Source organism: Strongylocentrotus purpuratus, unplaced genomic scaffold, assembly GCF_000002235.5.
Source record: "Strongylocentrotus purpuratus isolate Spur 01 unplaced genomic scaffold, Spur_5.0 spur5_scaffold_6, whole genome shotgun sequence".
NCBI classification, from domain to species: domain Eukaryota; kingdom Metazoa; phylum Echinodermata; class Echinoidea; order Camarodonta; family Strongylocentrotidae; genus Strongylocentrotus; species Strongylocentrotus purpuratus.
The window spans coordinates 12,517,337-12,538,327 of NW_022145612.1; the positions used below are offsets into that span (position 1 = coordinate 12,517,337).

General features: G+C 41.1%; 2 protein-coding genes across 2 annotated transcripts; both read right to left on the bottom strand.

Annotated features, from left to right (window-relative positions):
* Window positions 1-7,147: 7,147 nt before the first annotated feature.
* On the bottom strand, window positions 7,148-10,371 carry LOC115918022. Its single transcript, XM_030999868.1, has 2 exons — window positions 10,034-10,371; window positions 7,148-8,652 (listed from the first exon to the last, which is right to left on the bottom strand). The coding sequence occupies exon 2, from the start codon at window positions 8,110-8,112 to the stop codon at window positions 7,162-7,164; it is 951 nt and encodes a 316-aa protein (XP_030855728.1). The 5' UTR covers window positions 8,113-8,652; window positions 10,034-10,371; the 3' UTR covers window positions 7,148-7,161.
* Window positions 10,372-10,420: 49 nt separating this feature from the next.
* On the bottom strand, window positions 10,421-20,136 carry LOC578299 (solute carrier family 10 member 6). The gene is made up of 6 exons (XM_778476.5): window positions 19,326-20,136; window positions 18,482-18,693; window positions 16,619-16,823; window positions 14,787-15,010; window positions 13,813-14,000; window positions 10,421-12,178 (listed from the first exon to the last, which is right to left on the bottom strand). The coding sequence occupies exons 1-6, from the start codon at window positions 19,710-19,712 to the stop codon at window positions 12,039-12,041; spliced, it is 1,356 nt and encodes a 451-aa protein (XP_783569.2). The 5' UTR covers window positions 19,713-20,136; the 3' UTR covers window positions 10,421-12,038.
* Window positions 20,137-20,991: the final 855 nt, after the last annotated feature.

The following is a 20,991-nucleotide window of genomic DNA, read 5'->3' on the forward strand; positions in this document are numbered from 1 at the left end:
TAATGTCTAAACTGCTCTATATACAGCTAAAAACTAAATTATTAATACCCTTTACAACTTTTTTGATATAAGTATGTGAAAAATTCAATTGTCCCGATTTATTTTTCTTGAGAATGTGACATATTGAAGCTTACATTTAAAAGTATTTAAAGGTAATACAAAGTTTTGGTATGGGGTCATGAATTTGGTTCAAATGAACATTGGAAGCAGATGCGATCCTACAATATTCAATGATCGTTTTCGCGGTTGAAATCGAGTCTTAAGTTATGAAATTATAAATAATAAACTCTTTATGTTGTATAGCTCCCTCTCAAGGTCAAGATATCAATTAAGCTATAAAACAATGTTTCTTGACTAAAATCGAACGATTAGCTATTCCCGTTTGGAAATTATATATCACAACTACATATTCTGAGATTTTCATAATCGTCGCTACCATTATACGGCCGTACTCGGCGCTATTTGAAATTTATCAAAATTTACCGGGAGCACCGGTAAATTTTTATATTCAATTTTTCTCGAAAGCAGAAGTGTTTTAGGGGCTAAATTTTCTAGTGCTTATAATACATCCACATGCAGGGGCATCCAAATATAGTATCAAAATTGTAAAGAATCAATATTCACCCAATTTTCAAAATTTCCCAAAACTTTGTATTACCTTTAACAAAGACCGTGATTCAACCAGTCCTTTTATTCTCGAGTTACGAAAAATACAAGACATCAAATTTACAAGGGCTATAATAATTTAGTTTTTAACTGTAGATATCAGGTGGATAGAGAGAGAGAGAAAGAGAGATAAAGAGAAATGCTTGGATAGGGGACAAGGGCGGGAATGGGTTGAAGGATTTTTTTTTGGGGGGGGGGGTGAGGTAAGGGATTTAAGAGAGAGAAAGAGAGAGAGAGAGACTCCATGAGATGAAATTTACCGCAATCGGCAATAATAATGTAACACAGATAATGAGATTAATGAAGACTCAATATTGTGGTCCAGGTTGTTTTGATGTCATACTTTATTCTCGAAAATAAACCCGAGAAAGGATAAACCCTGAAAGAATACAATAGAAAATAAAGAATCATAAATTGTCATATTCATAAAGAGTTTCAATAAACAAACAATCAGTAATAAAAGTAGTAAGCTGGTAGCTTGGCTCTACTATAATCACATTACAATGTTTTCCTCAACTAAACTCCTATGCAATTAGGTGACAAAATATGGCGTTATGTAAACGAAAAATAATATAGATTACAGTAAGGAGGAAGAGAAGAGTGAGAGACAAAGAATGCATCAAAGAATATATATATACTAAAACCTAAAGTAACACTTAATATCTATTAAGTTAAAACATAAATGAATTGGTTAAATACAATAATGTTTGTCAACTAAATCTAATTGTGTAACATAATAACAATTGATTATTAACGACAGAGACTCGACTTGAAATACAAGTGAAAGATGAAAGTTAAACCGAACTAAACTTAAATCGGATTAAATCTCTAGCATGAACAGACCCATGCATTCCTAATGCACAGTACACCCAACTAACAAGTTGCCATAGTGTGAACGGGGTTAAGCCCCTTTGGCCATGTAACTACATTCCTGAGTGACCTATCACCTCTAGTCTAAACATTGACCGAAAGCTACACAGATGCACATTGTGTATAGTTTCAACAGAAAATGCAACTGGTCAACAGCAGTTCAGGCTGATGACAGATTTGTTCTTGCTACTCGATAATGTTCCAAGAATATCTATCGCCTAGCAACAAGCCTTAAAGATACCTTTTCCTGATAAACTTAAAGCACAATGATATAAGACAATAATCGTTACTGAATATGAATATATACAAATGATCCTATTTCGACAAGCAATATCATTTTGGATATGAATTCTAAATATATGCTTAGCAAATATACCTATCTCTGTTCCTACAGAAATTATCCAACAAATAACATTTCAACAGTTATGCACGGATTGTACAATTAATACTGATAAAAAGGGCAATGTTTCTCTAGTACAACAATAGTGAAACCTCTTTGTAAAGAAATACAGACAGAAGTTTATGAAGCATGATTGGATTAAGTAAATCAATGGAACTATATAATTCTCAGATAGAGGAAACATATCAAAGTATCCATGCAAATCATGTTCAATAAAATACTTCTAGACCTTTGTCTCACAAGACAAAGCAAACCAAATACAGCACATGTATAGCGAATGTTAATACAAATATATTCTCATGCAACGAAATATGAAATGCATTTACGCTGTGAACACAGTCAAGTGAATATATCTCAGAGAAAGTACTAAATTACCTTCAATATATTCGGGAAATCAAAGAGATCGCACTCTCGCTCTCTCTCAGATTACACAGTAATAATACACACAAAACATACATTTTGGCAATATATAATAAATATATAAACTTACCCCTATTGGATGGAATTTGTCATGGAAAGTCAAATATCGTACAAGTTCTCTTCTCTATAGCATGGGTGTTGTCTCAAAGGTGGTATGAGATAGAATGAGTGGATTTTACCCTTCCTCATCCAAATGGGCGGTAGCCTTCACTCTCCCACCCTCTGGAGGTAACCACAACATTCTTTAGAGATAAGATTTACGACGTGTACAAGAGCTCTATTATGCGGGACCCAGAAAGTGACTAATGGGTTTTCTGAGGATCACTGCTCAGAAACTGCACAGTGTTGATTAATAATTAAAAGTAAACAATATTATAACAAACATATTAAGATCATTATGAATAATATCATAATGATATTCCAGACTGTCACATTCTCCCCTACTTGATGTTGTCGTCTCTGACAACTTTGGACAATTCAAAGATTCAAAATGATTTAAACAAACAAATACGAAAACAATCGTTTAATAATTTAGTGAGTTGGGTTAGAATTAGACATCATTTGCATGAACAACAAATGAGATTTGGTAATGTCAGCTACAATTTCGGACGAGAGGTGTGGGGGGTTCCCTTTCAACCGAGCAGACCTTCTGACAGGGACTACAGGTTCGTCCTCCGGTTCGTCCTCCTGATCGGAAACAGTAGGTTCAGTAACGTCAGAGTCCCTAGCTAAAGATACTTCATCTTCGGCTATCTGCTGTTCAGTTTCTAGTTCAACCTGAGGAGCTGGGTGCTCCCCTACTCTTTCGGAAGTACCTGGTGGATTGTCATCTGTAAGATTGGTATTCTCATCGGGTCTTCGAAAGAGTACCTCTCGCGGCTCGTCGTCTTCGTCGGTTTGGTTGTTGGATGGAAGGGCGGTCTGTTGAGGGTCCTGTGTGGTGTCATCGAAACGATCTGGGTTGATGTCACCTACCAGTCCACGTGAGTCTAGAAGGTCTCGACGATGAACTGTCTTCTGTGGACCTTTATCCTGTAACGGCTCGATGACGTACACGTTCCCCTCGGGGTTGGGTCGGGCTACCACCTTGAACGGAGTGTCGCACCAAACATCCTGAATCTTGTTCCGTCCAAGGACACGATTCCGTGTGAACACTCGTGCTCCAATGACAAGGCTTGTGTCCTCAGCGGTGCGATTGACCCTCTCCCGTCTTCTCAGTGCTTCCTTCTCTGTCATCTGTCTTGCCAGGTCGAAGGCAGTCCTCAGGCGTCTATGATGAGCCTCCAACCACTCTGAATCGGATTCAGAGCGTTGAAGTCCTAGCTGGCGGTCAATGGGCAGCACCGGCTCTCTGCCGAAGAAAAGATAATATGGCGAATAACCCGTTGAAGAATGGGGTGTGCAGTTGTAGGCGTACACCAACTCAGGCAGATGTTCAGGCCATCTTCTCTTCTTCTCCGGCGGAAGAGTACGCAGCCGGTCATGCATCGTGCGATTGAAGCGTTCACATTGTGCATTGCCCTCTGGATGGTAGGGAGTTGTCCTTGTCTTCTTTACCCCATACACTCTGCAGAGCTCTTTTACTAGACCACTCTCGAAGTTCCGACCTTGGTCGCTGTGCAGGCGCTTAGGTACTCCAAATCTCACAAACCAGTTGTTTACAAGTACCTTTGCGACCGTAGTTGCCCGCTGGTCTCTGGTAGGTACGGCTTGTGTATATTTCGTAAAGACGTCTGTCAGTACTAGGACATTCTCAACCCTGTTAGAGCTGGGCTCTAACACGGTGAAGTCTATCGCTAGTACTTCCAGGGGCTCCCTTGCAATGAGTGATCCCATTTGTGGATGTAACTTCTTCCCTGCCTTGGAGAGTAAGCATCGCTGGCAGCTTTCGCAGTGGGTGCGGATTTCTGCCTCCATTCCTGGCCAGTAGAATCGTTGGACCGCTAACCTGGTGGTCTTTTCCGAAGCTTGGTGGCCAACTTCGTCATGGAGTGCACGTAGGATGTTGCTTTTCAAGGCTCCAGGTACCAGCAGTTGATTGATAGGTTGCCCCCTTAGCGTAACCCTGCGGTGTAGAATACCGTCTACAAGAAGGAGACGTCCCCACTGTCGCAACAGTTTCCGAACTGGCTGGTCTTCCTTAGCCATCTGCCTCGGAGTCGGGGCACTATCTTCCTCCTTGTAGGTCAGCATTTTTCCGATGACAGGGTCGTTCCTTTGCAGAGCTGCCAACTCTTCTCTGGGCAAGGACGGAAGGGTAGACAAAGCTGTCCCTTCCTTGCTGGTGTATGTGTCCGGTATCTCTAAGGCTTCCTCTACTCTCACCGCAAGCGCTGATGGCACCGGTGTGGACAAAGACGAAGGATGGGTTTGCAGACTAGCTCCAACTTCTTCGAGTCTCCCTTGCTCAATCCCATGGTCCATTTTCCTGCTCAAGGCGTCTGCATTAGCGTTCAGCCGACCAGATCTGAACTTGATCTCAAAGTTGAATTGAGCAAGGTCCGCCTGCCACCTCATCTCTGTTGCTCCCAGCTTAGCCGTCGTCTGCAAATAGCTCAGAGGATTGTTGTCCGTAAAAACAACAAACTCGGCCCCAAGTAGAATGTCCCGGAACTTCTCGGTGATTGCCCAATAGAGCGCGAGAAGCTCCAACTTCATACTACTGTAGTTATTCATGTTTTTCTCGTGGGGTCGAAGTCCTCTGCTAGCGTATCCAAGAACGACTAAGCGGCCATCTTGCTTCTGTGAGAGTACTGCTCCAAGTCCATGAAAGCTTGCGTCAGTCTCTAGGATGAGTGGTCTAGTGAAGTCAGGGTGACCTAACAAGGGTGCAGACGTCAACTGGTCCTTCAGTTCCTGAAACGCCTTGTCACAGCTCTCGTCCCAGGCCTCTGCTACCGACAAACCATGAACCACTCTCCTATCACTGGGTACTTTCCCTTTCTTGCCCTTGCTCTTACTCTTCTTCTGTTGTTGTGCTCCTCCAACGAGAGCATGAAGAGGTGTTGCAATTGTTGCAAATCGGGGAACGAACCTTCGATAATACCCGGCCAGTCCAAGGAACGACCGGAGTTCTGTCTCTGTCTTGGGCGTCTTCCACTCCTGGATGGACCTGATCTTGTCTGGATCTGGAGAGATGCCTCCTTCTTCCACCATATGCCCTAAATACTTGAGCTTTTTCTTGAAGAGGTGACATTTCTCCACCTTGATCTTGAGGTTCATCTTGCGAAGGCGTCCCAGAACCATTTCGAGCCTTTGAAGAGTTTCGTCAAAGTCTCGTCCAAACACAAGGATATCATCAAGGTAGGTAAGAATTGTCTGAAAATTCTGGTCGCCGAATCCCTTATCCATTAGCCGCATGAAGGTAGCTGGTGCGTTGCATAAACCAAAAGGCATTCTTACGAATTCGTACAACCCGCCAGTACCAACGCGAAAAGCTGTCTTTTGGATATCTACCTCAGCTACTGGGATCTGGTGAAATCCGTGGGCAAGGTCCAAGCTGCAGAAGAAGCGAGCTCCTCTCAATGCCTCCAATGCTTCTTCAATCCTTGGAAGGGGATATGCATCCTTATGCGTCTTGGAATTAAGAGCGCGGTAGTCAACGCATAACCTGAGCTTGCCGTCTTTCTTCCTTACCAAAACCACTGGGGCTGCATAGGGGCTGGACGACTCTCTGATGACACCCTTATCTAGATACTGTTTGAGGTATTCCCTTACCTCCTGCCAATGATGGGGCGGGATCCGCCTATGTGGAACCTTGACTGGAACATCATTGGTAGTGTAGATCCTATGGTCTACGTCTTTGCACAGGCCGATGTCATCTTCATCTTTGCTGAAGACGTCCAGATACTTCCCTATGAGCTCCTCCATGGCTCTTTGCTGCTCCAGGGAGATGTCTCCCAGCTGCATCCTCCGAAGTATCTGTTCGACATCAGGAGATGAAGATTGTCGATGCTCCTCGACCCAGGCTGGTTGAGGACTCTCTTGTCGGTCGACTTCCGAAGCATCATGAACGATCCCGATTGGTGTCCTAGGCTGAATGTAAATGTCTCTGCTTGAAAGGTTCATTACAGGAACATTAATTAAACCGTTATCTGTGATATGAAGGAGGGATGATATTACCTTGACGCCAGGCTGGAGATGTTCTCCTTCGATTTCCTGGATGATCGCCGTGCGTATCTCCCCCTTCCTAGCAGGTCTAACCGAGACCTGAACTGTTTGTAGAGACCTTCCCTGAAGTAATACTGGTGCAATGCCGGCCACTCTTCCCAGTCCGCCGAGCTTGGTCGTAGGGTCTACAAAGATTTCCTCATACAAGGCCAAGACACTCACCCATGTAGCGTCTCTCTCACCCTTGATCTTCCTGAGGAAATCCTCTCCAAGTTCGTCTTGCAGAGCATTCCGCATGTCCCTTAGGACATTTGAGCCTATTACTCCAGGAACCTGTCTCTTCCTCTCTCCTATTGCTTCAGGAGGGTCCCTCACAACAAGGAAACCCATGTTGTGAAAGCTCCTCCCAAGCACCCGAACCGTCAGCTCGACGTATCCGCAGTAGGGAATCGTAAGTCCTTGGGCTCCACTGATGCTAAGGATACGAGACACGTCTATCATCAACTCGCTACCGAGGTGCTTCCTATAAAATGCCTCGGTCACTGTTGATACCTGTGCCCCCGTGTCCAACAAACACCTAACGCAATGTGCAGGTCCAAGGTTGAGGTTGACCTCCGGACAATCACCTACTGCTCTCCTTAAGAGCGCTGAGCCGTCGAATGACTCACCCACCATCAGGCTCTTGACGGTGGGAGCTATTCGTTTAAACCTGGTGCACTCGATGAAGGTCTAATCGGTGACTCACCAAGTTTCTGTTCTCTCCTCGGCCTTCGTTCTGGAACTGGCTTGGGGCAGTTGCGCCGAATGTGGCCCTTCTCGCCACAATTATAGCATTTCCCGTCCCCTGAAGGTGTTTGTCGTCTGCTTGTCAGAAGGGAGCTAAGCTGGTCGAGTTGCACCTGCTGGCGCTCCATCTGCTCGGCCTGCTTCTTCATAAGGTCCAGGATGTCTTTCTCGACAGCGATACTCCTGACAGCCGCCTCCTTAGGTTTGGTAGGTGCCGGTCCCAGCCATTCCATAGCTCTGTCCCGAAGGGCGAAGAAGGAAAGGCTTGACGTTTCTGTGTTGAGCCGCCGTAGCTCGCGCCTTAGAGACTCATCCCTCACGGCCTCTGCGAACCTGCTCTTCAAAGATAGGTCCCGCTGGCCCTTAATGGTAGGGTCCAGCTGAACCATCCTGTCAAAGAGGTCTACCAGCTGAAGAGAGCAGCTCAATAGGTCCTGGGACGTCCCCTGCATGTATGAGTAGAACTTCTGCTGGAGTTGGGGAAGGCTGTTGCCATCCCCAAACACCTTGGTTAGCACCCCAAATATAGCTTCATGGTCGTCCCGGACCTCATCTCCCCTCCCGCTTACCTCTCTTCGCGCATCCCCCTCCAGGTATTCTTTCACAAAAGCAGCTGCCTCTCTTCCCTTGAGACCCCTTAGCTCCAGCTGGGCTCTCACGCTTGCAACCCAGTCGTGAACTGTCTGGTCAGAAGGACGGGTCTGCTTTCCGGAAAACACATCTAAGCGCCTCCCTGGAGCCACGTAGACTGGCCTGGTAGCACCTGCCGCTTCCCTTCCAGCCTCCTCTTTGACCTCTGTGGCCTCCTTCAGGGCTGCCCTCAGCATATCGATCTCCTTCCTGAGTTCTTCCATGCTCATCTGGTACCTGTTACTATATGCACAAAAAAGATAGAAATCTAGCTGTTGCAAAGAAACAATGCGTTGTTTGTTAGATCTCCACTTAAGGTAAGCGGGAAAATATGCACTTCAAAATATGCAACTGAATTACATTATTTTTCTAAAGTTCTTTAGAGTCTTTTCAACAACTGTTCATTCTTGGGATTTCCATGCACTTGCTGAGCTCCACTTGCATCCGATCAGTCCGTAGTAGCTAGGGTTGCCCTTCAGGTTACTCTCGCGATTAACAGTTCTTATCCAGGGGGATACATCCAGCTCTGATCATCGGGGTCTACCAGGGTCTACCAGTGTCCGGCTCTACTCCAAGATATTGGTTGATCTCTCTCCTGTAGTGGATCAGCAATCCTCGTCATCCGTAGGGGGTTATAACTTATGTTGACATCCTGCCGATTACGCCATTTGTAACACAGATAATGAGATTAATGAAGACTCAATATTGTGGTCCAGGTTGTTTTGATGTCATACTTTATTCTCGAAAATAAACCCGAGAAAGGATAAACCCTGAAAGAATACAATAGAAAATAAAGAATCATAAATTGTCATATTCATAAAGAGTTTCAATAAACAAACAATCAGTAATAAAAGTAGTAAGCTGGTAGCTTGGCTCTACTATAATCACATTACAATGTTTTCCTCAACTAAACTCCTATGCAATTAGGTGACAAAATATGGCGTTATGTAAACGAAAAATAATATAGATTACAGTAAGGAGGAAGAGAAGAGTGAGAGACAAAGAATGCATCAAAGAATATATATATACTAAAACCTAAAGTAACACTTAATATCTATTAAGTTAAAACATAAATGAATTGGTTAAATACAATAATGTTTGTCAACTAAATCTAATTGTGTAACATAATAACAATTGATTATTAACGACAGAGACTCGACTTGAAATACAAGTGAAAGATGAAAGTTAAACCGAACTAAACTTAAATCGGATTAAATCTCTAGCATGAACAGACCCATGCATTCCTAATGCACAGTACACCCAACTAACAAGTTGCCATAGTGTGAACGGGGTTAAGCCCCTTTGGCCATGTAACTACATTCCTGAGTGACCTATCACCTCTAGTCTAAACATTGACCGAAAGCTACACAGATGCACATTGTGTATAGTTTCAACAGAAAATGCAACTGGTCAACAGCAGTTCAGGCTGATGACAGATTTGTTCTTGCTACTCGATAATGTTCCAAGAATATCTATCGCCTAGCAACAAGCCTTAAAGATACCTTTTCCTGATAAACTTAAAGCACAATGATATAAGACAATAATCGTTACTGAATATGAATATATACAAATGATCCTATTTCGACAAGCAATATCATTTTGGATATGAATTCTAAATATATGCTTAGCAAATATACCTATCTCTGTTCCTACAGAAATTATCCAACAAATAACATTTCAACAGTTATGCACGGATTGTACAATTAATACTGATAAAAAGGGCAATGTTTCTCTAGTACAACAATAGTGAAACCTCTTTGTAAAGAAATACAGACAGAAGTTTATGAAGCATGATTGGATTAAGTAAATCAATGGAACTATATAATTCTCAGATAGAGGAAACATATCAAAGTATCCATGCAAATCATGTTCAATAAAATACTTCTAGACCTTTGTCTCACAAGACAAAGCAAACCAAATACAGCACATGTATAGCGAATGTTAATACAAATATATTCTCATGCAACGAAATATGAAATGCATTTACGCTGTGAACACAGTCAAGTGAATATATCTCAGAGAAAGTACTAAATTACCTTCAATATATTCGGGAAATCAAAGAGATCGCACTCTCGCTCTCTCTCAGATTACACAGTAATAATACACACAAAACATACATTTTGGCAATATATAATAAATATATAAACTTACCCCTATTGGATGGAATTTGTCATGGAAAGTCAAATATCGTACAAGTTCTCTTCTCTATAGCATGGGTGTTGTCTCAAAGGTGGTATGAGATAGAATGAGTGGATTTTACCCTTCCTCATCCAAATGGGCGGTAGCCTTCACTCTCCCACCCTCTGGAGGTAACCACAACATTCTTTAGAGATAAGATTTACGACGTGTACAAGAGCTCTATTATGCGGGACCCAGAAAGTGACTAATGGGTTTTCTGAGGATCACTGCTCAGAAACTGCACAGTGTTGATTAATAATTAAAAGTAAACAATATTATAACAAACATATTAAGATCATTATGAATAATATCATAATGATATTCCAGACTGTCACAATAAAATAAAATGAAATACATGTGTTCCGTTACATCATATCGGTTTATTACTTCTTTTTTTTACGCCGAATTGTTTCTGTATTGGTCATCTATGATAAGTGATGATTCTAAAAGTAAAATTAGACTTGATGAACATCAAACCACCAGTTACATAACTTTACTACTGTTTCCAATTAGCTCACCTTCCTGGGCCCATTACTCGGCTATAACAATCATTTATCATACTTTCTATCAAATTCGGTTGGGAGCTATTCACATCCGGGATTCACATCACTCGTAATTCTATGTTATCTACAATGTAGAGGCATATAATATTATTTCGTAGAGACATGTTTTTGGTAGAACGTTAAAGCCTGCCCATGTTTATCGTAGTCATAATATGAAGTAACATAATACAAAGCTCCTTCGAAGATTACACATTGAGCATAGATACCAATATACAAAGCAAACCACCTATGTTCAAATTGCTTAATGTATAATCAGTCAAAATTAATACCCTTCTTCGTTATAATAGTACGAAAATCAGAAGCAACTGGCTCTGCATGGTCACTTTTAACTTTAAAAAAGTGAACACGTGTAGATAATGTATTACACGCCTATTTACATAAATAGGTTCAACAATACTGAAAAAAGGTAACTAATTTACCCTATCATATTAACTTATCTTCCGGTACATATTACATTCTAAATTTTCTATCTTCGTTTCTACTCCAAGATAGAAAGATAAATAGATAAATGATATATTGCATCTTTCATGAATGGCAGTTTCACAACTGAATTACACATAAATTACACAAATTGATACATTGTAAAAAAAATTACAAACTTCTATACTTCGATGCTAATTAATATATTCACAATATTGATTTTCAAATAGTAACTTATTTTTGATTTGATTTTTGGCGTTTCCAACATAGCTTTCGCTTTCAGGTTTTCGCCTCCTATTTTTCTTTTCCTTTTTTAAAATTAATTTTAAATTGGATTTCATTTCACTTTATCTTTAATATCTACGAAATTTCATGTTTATAGCTGTACTTCCATGTTGTGGGCAAGTCCAAGGTTATGTGCCGTGTTTGCTGACCCATACCTTGCAACGAATTTTAAAATAAATCAAACGCTTACATAATTATTATAGGAGCTGTCATTTTCCTTTTTATTTGGTCTGATCTAAGCTCTGTTATGGCTAGCAACTTGATAGAATCATCGGGTATACGAAACCAATGCCGTAGTTACCCGAATAAAATTCAGGACAACTGATAATATTATGGAAAGATTTTCTCTGGAAAAACACGAATAATTTGCTGGAAAATTATATAGATGTCATGGAAAGGCGTAAAATGCAATTTTGTGGCTAGATGTGTCTCGCATGTGACGTCACGAATCTTGACACTCTACGGAAGACCCCTGAAGGCAGAAAATCTGGATCTCAAAATTAAAAATTTTGAGAAATGATTACTGCGGGCCCCAAACATATTTTGAAGAGGGGAGTTGTTATATTTGATCAGTAAGGCTTCCCTTCGCAATGATATGAATTTTGCATCAATTCAAAACACTTTGATTCTTCGGGTGACTACTTCAATATCAATAGGCTTAGATGACGTTGAAAACGTATGGGGCAACATACCCTGGACCCAGGAGATAATCAATACCCAGTCATAGGCAACGGGGAAACAGTTCCGTCCATCTCCTCGTACCCTTTCACTTTCAGTCGGAATCCAGCCATCTTGATTTTGACCTTCATATCGTCATCGTCGCCTTCGAGGGCCTTGTACTCGACGTTACCTGAAGGGACGCAAGCAAATACAATTTGACTCATTGATGCCCGTTGCACAATAATATTACACCAGAAATTTCGATTGCGTCATTTATTGCGCTAGTCGAACCTGCGTGAGGAGGCAATTCACCCTCATATAATAGTAATTCAACGTAATATTTGAACTGTTTGCATTCACTCTTGTGCAATGTGACTATCACACGGTGCGTCAAAGAACGCCCCAGTACCTGACGCAGACCTACTTCACACAAAATAATGACGCCTCGTGTGCAAAGAGCATAATGCCTATACATCACCACCCCTCCCCCCTTTCATCATAATAACACCAGTCTCTTATACACAGGCGTGTCTCCCTTGAATTCTTGAGAATATGGTAATAATTATCCTTAAAACTTCTGTTTGGAGCCAGAAGGGCGTTTAATACCCTGCTAGCTCTGAACTGACCCTTTCTCCCTGCCCTGTAATATAATCCTACATCCGCCACTCAATCCGATCACAAGCTTCATAACCCTGTAAAATCTGATGGTACTTGATGCCTGGGCTATGTGATACGAGTAAAGAACCATGTACATTACACCTAATACTATTTAATATTATTATGGGGGTATACAATTAAGAGTCACATGCTTTCAGTAAGATCATCTTCTGAACTATTGACATAATTTTGTAGACATTTTAGTGGATATACTTTATAGGAATTACCAAGGTCATTTAATTTTTTCCATTGTCTTGAATTATCCAACCGTGGAGCTACAAATAGATGTCACGTGAAGGGTTGTCACATAGGGTAGGGTTGATGTGGGATGGAGTGTAATATAGACTGACAGTAATATAAAAATTTGCCACGCTTTTGGTTTAGCCTCGCATGTAAAATTCATAGGGGAAAACAGACAAAGCCATGTACATAATAAGATTAAATTTAAAACAAAAGGAACAATCACATTACAGACAAATAGCCTATGTTCATCAATGGAAGGAGGCTAGCGCGAGGATGCAAATCGACATTCCGTGACAGTAGATCATGTTGTTAAGACATTGTTAAGACAACGTTACAGCGGCACTCATTAGCAAATTTGTTTTATGAATAATGATGAACTTAATCAACGACTTTGATCCTTGTTTGTACGATACATGCTCTAGCGACATGACATGCGGTCAATTTCCCGCACTGAACAGAATCGCAACTTCAGCCCTAGCTGGACCCAACACGACCCAACAATTACCCTTAACCTGTCCGAAAACCTATCGCAACCCCAACCCTATATTTTGTTGAAAGAAAGCCCGGAACTCATGTCACCGGAAAATGTCGGATCATATACCATGTCGCATACGATGTGTCATTTTGACTGCGTTTTTATCTGCTTTAAGCGAGTTTCTGGAGGCGTAGCAGAACATTATTATGCTTGATAGAAATTTATCAGTCGATCAACATAGGGCTTACACTGTACATTTTGCAATTATATTCTGTATTCATTAATTTCTACCATGGCGCCTCAAAAACCATATGAGTATAATCATAATTGATTGAGAGAAATGCACACATCGACGCCGTCCTATTACGTCAGACAAACGTGTAGAGGACGTCACAATAGGCTACTGAGCTTGGCATAGGATTTCAGGTGACAAATTTATATCAACATACCTGGTTCCTCGTTGATGGGTTGGTAAGCCTCATGATGGTTGCCCTCCTCGCTGTTGATGCCTACCGTAAGGTATACGATGATGTAGATGATGCCGAACAAGCTACTGATCGGCCCGTAGATCGTCGGGATGACGACGAGTTGACGCCAATGGGGGTCATCGAAAAATACGGTGCAGAGGATGACGATTCTGTTTTGAATGTAGGAAAATACGATAATTAAAATGTTACTTAAAACAGCAACACAGAGGTTCTCCTTTTTTCCAATTTAAATCAATAGTTACAAACAACACGACCGCAAATAAAAATCAGCCTAGGGCTATATCAACAGCCTTGTGCATCAATTTTTGAAATGTGCGAACGTTAATTATGACGTAATCCGAACATTGTTTCAATAGGTAATACAATAGGGTAATAGTAGACCCATATTCCTAAAGTTGATATAATGAAGGTCTCTGCGATCCTGCTGGTATAACAGAAATTATGTAGCTTTGAGTCATAAGTGTCAGCAGGTTGACGCTCCGTGCGGAACGGTGGAGGTGTCGTGGGATATTGGCCTGGTTCATTCACTTGACTTTCAATCCAAGGATTAAGGGTTCTAATTCCAGAACGCCAATAGCGTCCTCTGGCAAGACATTAATCCACATTTTCCACCCTCCACCCACTGTGGGTACCTGGTATAGGATGCGAATGTCATTGTGGTTTGCTCAGTGGTTTGCTGAGTTTTTTGAGCGTATGTAAAATGACACCTGCAGGGAGTGCCCCCCCCCCCCCAGGGAGTGGAGAATGTGCATACATTGTGTGCGGGTAAGCCTTAATCCGATGACCGGTGTAATAATTTAAATGTAAAGCGCTTAAAGACATCGTCAATGAATTATTAAGCGCTATAATAAACCCCAAATATCACTATTATCTCCAACGGGCATAATAAATAATTATTTTAATAATTACTAATTCGATTCCGTCTTTGTGCTTACGTCAGTGAGGTGTTGTGGAAGACGGTATGTACGGCGAGTGTGTGGCGGGATGTGGGATGCTGTCCGAAGAGGTATGCGACGAACATAGCGATGATGAACCCACAGATGACGACGAGTGCGGTGGCGATGTACACCCTGAAAGGGGCGTGGAAGATCTGCGTATGGATGAAGAGTTGGACCAGGGAGTTGGCTATGTAGACCAAGAGACCAACGGTGATACCAATCTATCAAGGAAATATGAAGAATACAGGTGACATTTTGAATACTCTGCGCCCCTTGTCTGTTGGGGTAGTTTAAAACGCGATATGAATTATTATTTATTACTTAATCCTTCACACGCAAAACACACAAAATAAAATTATATCAACGTAAACGGCAAAAAAATAGAGACAAACTGAAGGTTAGGTAAGAGACGACTTTTTCGCTGCATTAGATAATTTTTTAGAGTTACTGTCATGGTTTGTTACAAGGCAACCAGCAAAGTGTCAAGAAAAATAAATTAAATCGTAAAAACTCGTACTTTGAAACATTCCTCATTTTGGAATTTTCAATTGACATAATGAACTAGAGAAAGAATAAGACGGCATACACAAGAGAGTGAGGGTGGGGTGGGGGAGGAGAGAGAGAATGGGGAGGGCCAAAAGTCTGAAAAGGGAAAGAAAATATAAAAATGAAACACTCTCATCCTATTATCATTCACCAACATTCCTATATTGATTACTAAATACCGCTTTTTCTTCTTTCAAACACAAACAAATATATCCAGTGGCGTATCTAGGGATTTCGGGACCCGAGGCAAAATAACCTATGCGAGCGAGGGAGCAAAGCTATCGAGCTGTAAAAATGTTGCAATTTTGAATCCTCGAAAACCCAATTATTTATAATTACCGCGAAAAGCTTGTAAGGAACCACTGCAATAAAGCGGTAGAGTTTCCGAATTTGAACACCCATAAGCCTATTTCTAATCACTTCTCCCTAAAATGGGGAGCAAAATTAATGAAAAGCCAGGAGAAATGTTGATAAATTTAGAAACAACATAAAGTAATAAGAGTTTCTTTCAGACGATGACCCTCTGTAATTACTATTTTCTATGCTTTATCCTATATTCGGGGCGCAATATTTAACTCAAGGATGACGAAACTTATGCAACAGGGAGCAAGTTAAGCAACGAGCAAAAATGTTGTTCTTTATTGTACCCCTTCAAATCTTTATCATAAACTAGCTATATCCTGTATTGGGCGCGAAACACGAGATCCTGAAGCAACTTAATTGTGCGAGAGAGCAAAGCGAATGAGCTTTAGAAAATATTCGCATATCATAACCTAAGCAAACTGATTTCTAATTTGAAACACAATGAGTATTGGGGCGCATATAATACAATTATTATCTGTCTTCCCTTTCTAGGAAGGGGGGGGGGACTCAAATTCGGTTTTGACGGAGGTGTGCCGCTGGAGCCTCGAAACCCCTACCCATTTTTAAGGATCATTTTGGCCGATTTTTTTCTCGAAGTATAAACTAATATGGTTATTTATATAGCGCCGGTATCCGCCAGGTTCTGACGCTCATGGCGCTTTACATTACCCTGGTCGTATCCGAGCCGCCCAAGTAACTAGCGCTCAAGCATATCAGGTACCCATTTACACCTGGGTGGAGAGTGGCAAATGTAGATTAACGTCTTGCCAAAGGACAAGTATAGCCCATTTTTAGGGGTATCTTTGTTTAAAATGGAACCCATGTTACGATCTGACCAATTCAAGTGCCGCCCGGATCACGTGCTCCCCTCTACATTCCCTAGATACGCGACTGATTTTTATATCAGTTGTTTGTGGTACCATAGTGATGACATGAGCCCAGCTCTCCTTGTACGAGCGGATGATGACGCCGAGCCCAAGAGGTACGGTTATGATGAAGATGGCTACTACGACGGCCCACATGGAGACCGCGACAGAAGCTGAAGCGATACCACCGGAGATGATTAGGAGCATGACGGGGACGTACCCCATTGATACCACCGTCGAGATAAGCACCATGCTCGTGCTTTATGATAAAGGAGAACAAAAGCAAAATGTCTGAGCATAATTACGATTTTTATCATGGCAATAGTAAATAAAGGAGACGTTATGGTGGAATTTACATTTTGGAGACGTTAGCTAAAAAACATTACTCAAACGATGAAAGATAATTGAAATTATCATAAAACCTACTTTAAAATGAAAATGTAATACTCAAACATGTATGTAATCCAGGAGCTAAGCCTCTATTATAATTGGTTTCCTTCACATGATCATATTTGTTTCCAACCATGTGACTTTTCATTATATTTCTCTTTTGTGTTGTTACCGTTTTGCTTGTAAAAAATGAAAATGAAATTAATGAACGTGAAGTTGAACTTGATATTACTCTTTTTAGCTGAATAACAGGAGAAAAATAACCCAGTCTAGCGATAACATCAACAATTTTCTTCAACAAAACGTCCTGAAAGTGAAGAATAACCTTTTTACGATGATGAAATTGGATGCCGCTTTAACAGGTGACAAAGATATTGATTATGTCACGTATTCCAATGTCCTTGTACAAGTCCTTGTACGTAGTACCAGCATTATTAACTGCATGTCAACACAATTACTTGTAAAACGATACGTTTTAGAAGCATAGGGCAGAATTGTTCGTTGACAAGAGAGAGAGAGAGAGAGAGAGAGAGAGAGAGAGAGAGAGGTAGAGAGAGAGAGAGAGAGAGAGAGAGAAGGTGGATTGGCAGGAGCGTCCATGTCGAGAAAGTGTGTCACACGTACGCGAATCTTGGCGAGTTTGTTGGTATTGAACTGTAATTCTGAGCGACATACAGTACGCAAGTACACTAATTCCTGGTGCTCCTAGGTGTCTTCCATGGTCATTTTTTTCAAAAAGAAATATATGATAGTTTAATTCTGAGTATCACTGCGTGAGCTCTGTAATGAAATAAAATGGGAAGTTTCAAGACAAACGCATATTTCTAATTTCACGACAAAACATTCGGTCAGAGGGGCAACCGTGGATTCCGAAGAGGGCATCACTCATCATCATCACCATGATCCCCATCATTACCACCATCCTCGACAATTATACTCGATGTTTGTAGGCGTACTCCATTATAGTATCCTTGCTTTCACCACCATCACCAACACCATCTCAGTTATCATGATCATTAGCATTGTCATTATCGTCACCATCTTTAACATCGTCGTCATCTTCGTCATCTTCATTGTCAAAATGATGATGAAGATCAGCATCATCATCGTCATCACCACCAATACCACCAATACCTTTATCAGTATCAACATCATCATTATCATTATTGTCACCATCCCCATCATCCTCCTCATCACCATTCTTACCAGACACAAAAGTATTGTTTCCATCGATAAAGACTTTGACCACGTTGACCATTGACTTTATATATAATGTTGACCATAGATGCCACAGGACAGATAGCATAGAGCAACATACCAGTGACGTAGAGTGCCGGAAGTTTTAACACCATCATCATCATCGTCATCATTGTCACTGTCATCATCATCATCATCATCACCATAATCACCATCATTATCATCATGATAATCGCCACCACCTCCATTACAACATCCATACTGTTACTTTCATTGCCATCACCATTACCATTGTCACAATCATTGCCATCACCATCGACATCTTCTCACCAAACAGAGATGCTACCGTCAATGAAGAACGTGACGAGATTGGCCATAGCTCCCCCAGGGCAGATGGCGACGAGCAACATACCAGTGACGTAAGGTGTCGGGAGCTTGAACATTCTGACGATCGCTAAGGCAACCAGAGGGAACACCAAGAACTGTATGATGGATCCAACTAACACTGCGCCAGGTACTCGCCATTGGCGCATCAATTCAACCTGGTAGAAGAGAAGGGATTATGCAGGATTAAGGGGGATTATACCAGTTGCGCACGAAGCGTCATTCTGAATGTGACATATTCCAACGATTATCAATCCTTTGAAGGCAATAATTATTCATGGGCCGGTACATGGGTCACAGGCTCGACACCATGTTCGCAATGTGCATTTTACATTCAACTTGTGTACAATAATTTTCGCAATGAAACTCAAAGACCTCATCGCTGACGCAGTCTTACGCGCAACAGGCAAAATAGTATGGTTACAAGGTTATACTTTTTTTTAGTGCAGATAATAATCGATATTGTTTTTCGTTTCTGATGCTGAATTTGCTACATGATGACAAACCATATCTTTGAACGGTTTCTATTTTACAGAGCCGATCTCTGATAGGAGTTCTGTTGACTATTTTGACAACACTTTTTAAAGACCTTAGTGCTTATTCACCCGTGATGGACATTATGAATAGAGGATCATTGGAAAGAAAATAAGTAACTCTTCATCATGAAAGCAATTCCAAAGTCATATTGATAATGACTTGTCAATTAGGAGCTACCAAAGCAGGGTAAACTTGTTATTGACACGTCCTGTATAACCCTTTTTAGAGTGTCGATGCAATATTGTAACTTTACCTTGCCGATAGCCGCACCCATGGCCAAGTTGATCATCGCAAATGCGACGGTCATCATGATGGCCGTTATTATACGAACACGGGAGAGCTCTTCCATTGACACCGCCATCGGGTTGGTACTCGGTATTATGACCAGGGCCGTGTCGTTGTTCGTTCCGAACACCATCGATATCGCCTTGTCTATCACCGCTGGCAAACTCTCCTCCGCGGTGATGTGATCCATTGCCGATGTCGGGGTGGTGTCGAGATCCAATGCCATTGATTCATTCAATGTCGAGATCGTTCCCTTGATTGTGTCGTTTATCGCATGACGGCTGATATTGACCGATGGTGTCGACATCCAGTCCCAACCCGACTTTGAGACATCGGATAAGTTTTGAAATGCCATAACTTCAGACTTTGTCTTTTAAAAGGAATTATTCGCTCTTCATGTACGACCAAAGCCGTGATTCTTTTATCTTGTACGGCTTTGTCACACTTTACGGAAGCTCAAGGGAGTGGAAATTTTGCAGCATTGATGATTGATTGTTCTTGTAGAAGTCCTGTTCGTTGATGAGCATAAACAAATACAATGCCTATCACAAATAGGCCTACAAAGTTTATGTTGATTTTCAAGAATAGTTGTTTGAAGACTCAGTGAAGAGATACTATTTTAATCACCAAAATAGCTGTAGACATATTTTTGCCCGCTGCAAAAGGTGATATTCCTTTAGACAAAGCATTTGTTGCTACCTGCAGAGGAGTATGCCCCACATAAGTCTGTAAAAAACAACGCCCAAGAGTTAGTCTCTCCCTATAACCAAATACCTCTGATCCATTAAAACATTGGAATGATAAACTTTTGAACACGAGGCTACCCGGTTATTTTCCTCACACGTATCATATTCATGTAGAGTCACGTAGAAGGTATTACATATAAAAACATCCTGGTAGGCATATATTATGCTGTAGAGAGCTAGAAGGGCCTTATCTCTGTGTAAATCTATATAACGCTATTCTGACGTTATGCTCCTTTATCCCGTGATAGTTTACACGAATATAACCGCGGCCCATATCATTATTAATACTGGCATATTTTGAATTAAGCGAAGTATAAAAAGCTTTCATGGCTATTTCCAGTTTGGGAACTTATCAGAAAGAAAGAACAAACTTACTGTTGGGGTTTTAAAGGGGAGGTCCACCCCAGTATTAAGTTGGTTTTAATAGGAGCAGGACAATGAGAGGAACTTGTCATTGTCATATTTTTAGCGAATTTCAATCCAAAATAAAAAAATTATGAATTGTTGAAGTTGTGATCAATCAAACACAAATTGGCAACTCTGTGACGTATTTTGCGAGCTCCTCTCCCATTTGTTCTGTACTAAAAGAAAATCAGAAATTGTTGTTTTCCCTCAAAAAATGTCAGTCATACATGCACCCATGTTTCTATACAACCCCTGTATGAAACATCTATTCCGTCATCTATAACGAAGAAAACAAAAGCTTATGAAATTGAATGTAGGAGAGGAGCTCGCAATATACGTCACAGTGTTGCAAATTTGTGTTTCACTGATGACAACATCAGCAATTCATTACTTTATTATTTTAATCTGTTCTTGCTCAAACTTTCACTGATCTGTCTCTCTCATTATCAGTTTATTCTGCTTATATTAAAACCATTTTAATAT